We start from the raw sequence: 9,293 nt of genomic DNA, 5'->3' as shown, positions 1-9,293 counted from the left end.
ACAACATTAGGGTTTAGAGAGTAACGGTAACTTAATTAAAACTAGTAAGAATAGAAAAAAATAAAGCTTGTCATCTTTTTTTTTAATTTGAGATAATTATTAGTATGTACAGTTTGAATAAATGTAAATAATGCAGTTCGCTTGCGTTATCAGTTTATTTGAGTTTTTAAATAAACTGATTTTTGGTATCATCAGCATGTTAGTGTGCATGCAGACGCACATCGTATGAGTCATGCATTTGTTATTGTGCCATGGCCATCTAGGAATCTCTTCTCGTCCTCCTTTGATTTAAGAGAGAGTGTGTTAAGTGCTCTCAGCCAATGGGCGTTGTAAATCAGGATCAGCAGTCAGACTAGAATGGAGGGCTGTGGCCTCTATGAAGCAACAGAAAGCCAGACTCTTTGTCTTACTCTGTCTCCATCGACTGCAATGTTGATTGAGCTACCCCGCGTGTTTCATTTGTGTAGAAAATACCAGTTTATAAGATCTCATCAGCTGTAATCTCTCTTTTCCAATAGAAATCAAGCCATTTCCCTGCAATATCTCTATACTAGCTACAATAAATGGTGATATAAAGTTGCTACTATTGCAGGTTATGACTATGCATAGCCTAAAATAAATTAATACTGAAGCAATGATCTTAACAATCAGTGTCTGCAGTCAACATGCCCTTGTAAAGTAATCACACTGACTAAACTAGTACACAATGTAGTAACATTGTAATAAACATAGTAGTAATGCCTACATGCCAAAGAATAGAGCGCCCTCTACTGGATCACATATAAACAGCACATTTGTCCATATATGACCTGGTGTTGCTAATGCCATGCTCTACCTATTGAACTACAGGACATCTTTGTACTAGTTAAATAAATAAATAGCTTGAGTGGAGAGAAACAGAAGCCAATATTTTTTTAGAAAACAAAATTTATTGTCAATTTGAGGTCCTAGGCCTTCACTCTCTACATGGTGCGTAACAGGATAACAAACTTTAGTTGTAGTTTGCATTTTAAATGGTAAAAAAAAAAAAGAAAGAAAATGGATCAAAATGTTCAAAAGGATCATCAGGCAAATAAACGTGAATAAAATGTATAAAAATAATATAATGAAACTGCTACATTTCACAGTGGCAGCAGTCTAGTCCTTCTACAGTTTTTAATTAAATTATTTAAAATGCAGAAACAAATATATTAACTCACAGTCAACAGAGGAAATCTGGGGAAGATGTCTGTGTTCGAGGTTGGCGCAATACGTAACATAAGATTTTCATTAAAACTAGTGTTCTCTCTACCAACTACACAACCTGATAAAATGTTTCCGATGCAATTCTTGCCTCGGCTCAATCAATCCAGTGACTTTAGAAGAGAAACTGTGATGCTAAAAGACTTGTCACATGAGTCACATTATACTGTAAATATTTCACATCATTACTGTGACGAAATGTCTACTGTCAGTCTCTAATACCCGAAAGGCCAACTTCAAAAGCTTGACATCATAATGTATTAAAAAAATCTTGTTTGTGGATAATGAATATATAATGAGTTATGCTGTTCTAGATGCTTCTGCTAAAACCGTAAAGCCTGTGTAAAACTGTCAATATCCACAAGCCCTTATCACAATATTTAATGGGAATAAACTCTTAAAGGAATATTCCGGGTTCAATACAAGTTCAGCGCAATCGACAGCATTTATGGCATATTGATTAACACAAAAAGTTATTTTGACTGGCCCCGGCTTTTCTTTTAAAAAAGTAAAAATCGAGGATTAAGTTGACAATGGAAGTGAATGGGGAAAATCCGTAAACATTAAAATACTCAAGTTTCAAAGGTTTAGCCACAAGATGTAACAATATGCATGTTAGCATGATTTTAGAGTGAATTCGCTTACTAAACTTTTCAGTGTAAAGTTATATCCAATTTTACAACTTCATTGCCATGATGACATAATGTCAACAAACCCTAAAATAACCAAAAATGACGATTTAAAGTGTTTTTAGAAAATTACAAGCTTAAAATGTCTGCCTTTAAACCCTCCAAAATTAGCCCCCATTCACTTCCATTGTAAGTGCCTCAAAATAATTTCGATTTTTGCTTTTTTAAAAGTAGGGACGCGTCTAAATAAATTTTTGTGGTAATCAACATTATGCCACAAATGCTGTCAATTGAGCTTAATTGTATTGAACCCGGAATATTCCCTTAAAATAACAGATAATGATTAATTGATGTGCACACTGAAAAAACATATCCTATTAGAATGTGTCTATTGTCTCTATAGCCTCTTTCACACATAATGTAACCCACTTGAGATTTGCTCTGGCAATCTCCCTTAGTGAGAAGTTGTACCATTAGTACCTATAAATATCCATTTTGATGGTATGCGTGTACAGCACATGTGGTGCATTTACCAGTAAAGTCAACCTAATGATTTTCCTGTAATTTACCTGGTTGCACGTGTGAAAGGTGCTTATGTTTAACTGCTTAGAATGAAAAGGCCACACGCGACAACATTAAAGGGATAGTTCACTCAAAAAAGAAAGTTCTGAAACATGCTGCGTAACATCGACCTTGTTTCACAGATAAAAAACAGTCATATGGGTTTGGAACGCAGTAAATTATAACAGAATTGTAATTTTTGTGTGATCTATCCCTTTTATTCATATTAGTAACACTGCAAACAATCTTGCTATGCATGTACCCCAAACTACACCCTCCACAAGAGCTAAAAAGGACAAACAAATCTCTATTTAATAACCAGTTATTGCCTGGACTGAATGAATAACTAACTAATCTGATGACAGTACCATCTATGATTATTAGGTATACAAAATACTATTTCCCAGAGTCTAACCAATATATAAGATTCAACTGTTAGTGAGCTGGATGGGTCACTTTTAACAGTTTACAGGCTCAGACTCGTGTCAGTTCTGCTACAGTGCTGGACTGTATGTTGGCTGCAGAGAGTCCATTGGGTTTGCTGGGGAAAGGTTTGTATGAGCAGACAGAATGGCCATCACACTGCCAGCCTGCTGTTGTTTGTCTGCAATGGGCTCCAGGATGCAGTGTGCTGGGAGGGTTCCTGAGAATACGTCCGTCCCTCACAGCACGGCTGGTTCTCCTCTTTAGGGATGCCCACAGCACACAAACGCCGATGTCGTAGTAACCGGTCAGTTCTGGAAAAGTTCTGTGCGAGAAAAGGAGTTCAAAATTAGTACGAATCATTTTTGCACCGTTTTGAAATTTGATTCATTTTAATGTTCAGGCATGTCATATAAATCAACTGATCCACTGATTTATGTGAGCCATATCTTAAAAGGGTCAGCATTCGACAGAGTTCATTTTGGTAATTTGATTATTTTGTTATAATGTCCATTTTGCTTTTAAATGAAAGCAATTTGATAATACCAATTTTGATACAACAAACAAAATACTACGGAGCCCCTTATAGGATAGGGAGGATAGGGTTTTGCGTGCCCTTGCAATAAGTTTTGTGTCCCCTCGCAATACATTTACCATGGTTTTACTACAGTAACCATATTTTGACCATGATATTCGCAGTGAAACCACAGTGATAACAGGAAAATTAAAAGTATAGTCATAAAAATCATAACTTTGTATTTATATGTTTTTACTATATAAATACCATAGTTTAACTGGTTTTACTATAGTAATATTGTAGACTACAAAAGTTTTTGGTGGAAATCATGGTTTTAAATAGTAAAATTGTAGTAACTATGGAAAATAAGTTAACTTACCATGTTTTTTTGGTAAAAAGTATGGTTTTAATACATTATACTGTATCCATATCGTAACCATGGTTTTACTATAGATTAGCCATGGTTAATCTTGTGGTAATTATGTTTTCACTACAAATACAATGGTTAAAATAGTGATACCATAAAAATTATTGCATGGGAACACAAACTATTTAGAGGGAACGCAAAAGTTATTGTGAAGGGAACGCAAACTATTGTGAGATTTCCTTTCACTTAAGACAAAACTGACCGTGTTTACATTAACACCTCTCCAACAAGGGCACTTTCACAGAATTGGCATTACCATGACTGCTAGCATAGAGTAATAGATCAATCTTGTGATTATAAGAATCAATATTGGGATCGCTCAGAAGCAAGGTTCTCGCTTACAGTTGTGACAGACAAAGGTTTTGTGAATCTGTTTAAACAAATCATTAAAAAGAATCAGTTAAAAAAAATGTATTGTAAAATTGTAATGCAGACATCACTAACAAGCATAATATCTTAAAAACGAATATGCTTGAAGATGACCAGAATAATATGGATATTCATTTATATGCTGTTTCTCATCTCACCTGTTGGCAGCGGTCACACTGATAAGGCTTCTCGCCGCTGTGAACGCGCTTGTGTCTCTCCAGGTGATAGCGCTGAATAAACCTCATGTCACACATATCACACCCAAATGGCTTCTCCCCTAAACACAGACACACACTTATTAACACTTATTTATCTACATCTCTCTTTATATTTACACTATCAGTCAAAGGTTGGAATTATGTTGTGCCCAAAAAGGTTTTAGATGTACAATATTAGTTTTGTAAATGTGTCTACAAAACAAATTTTTAAGCATTAAGAAAACTATTTTTAAGATCATTACAAAAAAATTTATTAAATAAAATGTGTCCAAACTTTTGACTGGTAGAGTATGTCTGTAAGTAAAGGAGATTTGATGGCTGAAAAGTTCGTGGTGTACCCGTATGGGTGAGAATATGCCGTTTTAGATGGTAACTACTGCGGAACGCACTGTAGCAGTGCTCACAGATAAAGTTCTTCTGCACTTGAGAGCCGAGTGAGTTATCGTCATTAACTTCAGGAATTTCTACCTATACATACACAGGAGAATAGACATTCAGTGAGGGTATGAATGTGAAAGGCATTACTAAATGTCATAAACAGGCACACTTGCAGTGTAATGCGCAGACAGACTGAACGCTTGCCTGGGGTTTTTCTCTCATTTTGGTGGGCAGCCCAGACTTCCTGTTCTTCTTCTTTGGCTGGGTGTTCTGGCTGGATTGCTTGTCTTTTTCATCCAAGAGCTGGGACGAGTGAAACTCTCCGTCCTTGCGGATGAGCTGTTGAATAAACACGAGAACTATGGAGTGGTGGTGGTCTAGTGGGCTAAAGCGCATAACTTTTAATCAGAAGGTCACTGGTTCGATCCCCACCACTATTGTGTCCTTGAGCAAGGCACTTAACTCCAGGTTGCTCTTGGGGGATTGTCCCTGTAATAAGGGATCTGTAAGTCGCTTTGGATAAAAGCGTCTGCCAAATGCACAAATGCATAAAAATCTGCAAAGTACTGTGTACACACATTAATCAAGTTGGTATCTAGAAGTTCATCCACCTACAACATCAGTTCCACAACTAAAAGAACGATTTAGACAACTTTACAGCTCAAATTACACAGAAGAATAAATACAAGCAGAATATCTTGCCACTAGACTTCCACTGTATGCTTTACCAACCTGATCTCGACGAAAAGTCATACATAATTTACGATGTGGCTATTTCATGTGATGTTGCACGATTTTGTTTGCATAAACTCATACGATTTCTTCACGTGCAAATTTCCGGATGTGTAATGTGGAAGTAAGCATGAGTTTCGTGCACGAGGCGTTAAGTTTGCTCTTACCCAAACTTAACCGATCAGCAGTATGTAAACATGATAGGAAGCTGTTGTGTGTGACAGAAGCAAGTAATGGTCACGTATTATGTGTAAAAGATGTCAAGCGACATCATTGGCTGTAGCGAAAGTCGTGGGAATTAAAATGAGTGCATTCGCACGATATCATACGAATTAGCCAAATTTCGAAAAGACGTAGGAATCCTCACGATTTACTGTGCTTTACGGTCTATACAGTTTTAAAAACTTTAATCTGAAACGTTGATTTAAATGATATAACACAGTGACATTTTAAAACATAATGATTAAGTAATATGTAATTATTAAAAATGATTATGTCTTCCAACCAGTGGTGGGCAGCTGACTCCTGAGGGTAGCACCATGTGGCCATGCTGGCTGTGGGTCTCCTGATTGTGGTTGTGATTGTTTTCTCTCTGTCCCTGGCCCAGATAAGAGCCCATCTTCTTATAACTGGGCATAGAGCTGGCCTGCATGAGTGCCATGCTGGACAGCACCGCTTCACAACCCAGCAACCCAGCCTGTGTACATAAGCACAACACATAATCTGAGATGGTTTTGAAATTTGACTTGAAATGTGGATCAAGTGGGACCCAAATTAAGACAACCAAAATGTTCCAGTTTGCAACTCCAAAGTCATACTGGGTGTAGGGGTGGGCGATATTAGCAAACTTTTATTTTGCAATATTCTTGACATTTTTTGGTTATTAACTATATATACACATTTATAAGAAAAGTGATTCAAAATGGCAGATAAAAATAATATAAAGATTTTAATGTGGCATTTTGCGTAACCACCATAGAAACGACACTTAAAATGTCTACAAGTTCACACATTTCTACTGGTACATCAACTTAACTGGTATATCGCCCAACGATAATTGCCAGAATCTTATGAATCTTGTCAAGAACATGTTTCAGTCATATTTTTTTTTTTGCAGGAGGAAAATAAGGCAGACTTTAGGACCATAAAGATTTTTGCATTACTGCAATAATTACTGTAGTAATTTTGTACTGTAATTTCAAATAATATATTCAAATACTATAATGTTTTTCATTAAAATCACCATGTGCTCCATTTTCATGAGTAAGCAAAGCACATCACTACGTGCTTTGACCAAATTTTTATACGAGTACCAATTCTAAGCTCAATTTTTGTGCCAGCGCAAGTGGCCATGGGTTGGTGTATTTGCGCTATCTGTGGGTGTATGCGCTCAAACTGTGGGTGTATTGTATGTTAATAAAGTGCTGCAAAATGCATTTTTTTTTTCATTGCGCTAAGACGTTTCAATACCACATCTGTTTTCAGTGCAAAGTCTTAACTCAGTTCCTGCATTTAGAGATTTCACCAGCAGGTGGAAGAAGTTGACCGGTAGATGAAAACTGTTAATAATACTTACATTCTCAATAATTTATCAGATCATACAAATCCTGATGTGAGACATATTATCCATGTGTACAAAAGGAGTGTGTCACTGTCATATAAATACGCCTGATATTCAACAAGAACGCAGTTAATGCACAAAAGAACGAAAGTCCATATTTCTCTTCTTCAAAGTAATTGAATACAGCCCATTATATCTACCAACTTCTTATGTGCTGTCTTTGTTTATATCACTGGTGCTAGACAGGGAATGGACTATCGCAGACAGTGACGGAGAAGAATCTCAGAATTAGATTGCACTTGATCCAGTCCATTAGCACTTTATGCGCCTAGACTTAGTGCATGACAATGGGATTATGCATCACTTGTATTATGGTTGTGGATGTAGTTGTGAAATGATGTCACAATTATCAAGAAAACAATGTCACAATGCACAAATCATAATGGGCCTAAAATTAGGCATTATTTTCTTTGAATAATTGCTTGTTTCCTTCTTTTGATTTTGCGTGAAATATGATGTGGACATGTTCTTGACATTATTTGTGAAATTCAACCTTTTACTGTAAATAATCTGTGTAGGTTCTGTGATCACAGAGAAAATGTTAGCTTGCATAACAGATTTAGAAGTAAAGCACAGAACAGCCAGTTGAAGCAAAATAAATTAAAATGACGGCCTTTTTGACAGGCAACAACTAATGTGAACAAATGCAGATGAACGGGGAAAAACACTGACCCATTTCATGTGATCTCGCACTGAGCTGTTGGAAAGGTGTGACATCGCAGTGGTGAGAGTATGTGTGTGTATGTTGGGGGATAGACCTTCGCTCTGGGCAGGGACAATATTTAAAGACCACACAAGCCCCGATCATCAGGGGCCCAAGCCTAGAAACAAAAGGGGGGGATTTAAAGCCAGGGTAATATCCATCTCTGTCTATGATGTTGCCACATATCCAGCCCACCAATAACATAATTCGTCAACCGAGGAAATATTCTGGCTTTTATTAGCAAGAATCAGACATTTTCCATGTAGTTTTGCCAAGCCTCTGTTTGTGCAGGCTTATAGGACTGTGTTTTTAAGGCACAGAGTTTGGTTTCGGTAATTGGCTTGTCACATTTCCAGGCGTCAAAAATCCCTAAATGACATCTGGAAACAAAGCAGTTCAAATCCGAAACTGAATTAAATGGATTCTCATTGGTTCTGTCAAACTGGAATGGTAGGAATACATCAGAGAGTTTATGCCCTGTTGATTTTGGATCATGTCAGTCGGGATCTGGGATTCACTAGAATGAAAAAGCAGATTTATTTGAAGCACCCTCTTTGCTTCCAGCACAATTATAAATCATGGAAAACAGGAAGGCATGGTTTGAATGAAATACATGAGGTGCATATGTAGTATAAAGTAGTTGTACTATGCAAAATGAACAAATTATGATTGAAATAACCAATAGACATACAGATCAATGTGAGTGAGTGAGTGAGTGAATATATATATATATATATATATATATATATATATATATATATATATATATATATGGTGTGAAGGATCTGGCAACCAGTAGGTTCTTCTTGCAGATTAAATTCTTTACAAGAGATAAAACATAAGGTATTATCACATGGCAAACATAAATGCAAAATTAAGAACGTCAAGCCAAAGAAAGTTGATTTATATAATACACGCAATTACAACTAATCAAGTCTGTAATTACAGGCAATAAAACAAGTTGCCTTGCAGCTTGTGCTGACTATAAACCACAATATATGCATGCATGCATGTATGTATGTATATAAAGGCAAATGTTAAAAGCAAAGAAAGTGCATTAGTTCAGATCCGTAAAAGCATTATTCTTCTATCTAACCTGTAAACACATTGTTGATGTACACATATCCATTCACCCTCTTCACAGTTCAACAGCGCGCGAGTTCACGGTCTATTTAACAGTTAACTTTATATTGAAAGGCTTTTTGAACAAGGAGTCGTCTCTTAGTTACTGTTATAAGTGCGATAAAAATAGTATTTCATTCTTCGTGTATTTGCTTACCTTACTCTTCCTCCCGTACAGTAGATCAATATTTTCTTGGCGGACTTGCAATTTTTCAGTTTACAAACACAGGAACCGTTACCGGAAGTGCTCTCTGGGGAGAGCGTCTGTCACGTGACCAACAGACTGGCAACACTTCCACTTCCTGTGTAAATAAAGCCCACGTTAGGTAAATGCAGGAATTATTTTATTAG

At 36.5% G+C, this 9,293-nt stretch overlaps 1 protein-coding gene across 2 annotated transcripts; it reads right to left on the bottom strand.

Annotated features, from left to right (window-relative positions):
• Positions 1-939: 939 nt before the first annotated feature.
• Positions 940-9,211, bottom strand: LOC127618900 (zinc finger protein 740-like). 2 transcript variants are annotated; one of them, XM_052091597.1, is made up of 7 exons: positions 9,100-9,196; positions 7,790-7,938; positions 6,002-6,193; positions 4,969-5,103; positions 4,725-4,854; positions 4,327-4,445; positions 940-3,180 (listed from the first exon to the last, which is right to left on the bottom strand). In XM_052091597.1, exons 2-7 carry the CDS (start codon positions 7,832-7,834, stop codon positions 3,010-3,012), a joined length of 792 nt encoding a protein of 263 aa, XP_051947557.1. In that variant the 5' UTR covers positions 7,835-7,938; positions 9,100-9,196; the 3' UTR covers positions 940-3,009. The 2 variants fall into 2 exon arrangements, with proteins under 2 accessions (XP_051947557.1, XP_051947558.1); XM_052091598.1 differs by lacking the exon at positions 7,790-7,938 and having other exon boundaries at positions 9,100-9,211.
• Positions 9,212-9,293: the final 82 nt, after the last annotated feature.

The sequence above is a fragment of the Xyrauchen texanus genome, chromosome 25 (assembly GCF_025860055.1).
Source record: "Xyrauchen texanus isolate HMW12.3.18 chromosome 25, RBS_HiC_50CHRs, whole genome shotgun sequence".
Classification (NCBI taxonomy): Eukaryota; Metazoa; Chordata; class Actinopteri; order Cypriniformes; family Catostomidae; genus Xyrauchen; species Xyrauchen texanus.
The sequence above is the reverse complement of the archived record's forward strand: the minus strand, read 5'-3'. Positions and strand labels throughout refer to the sequence as shown.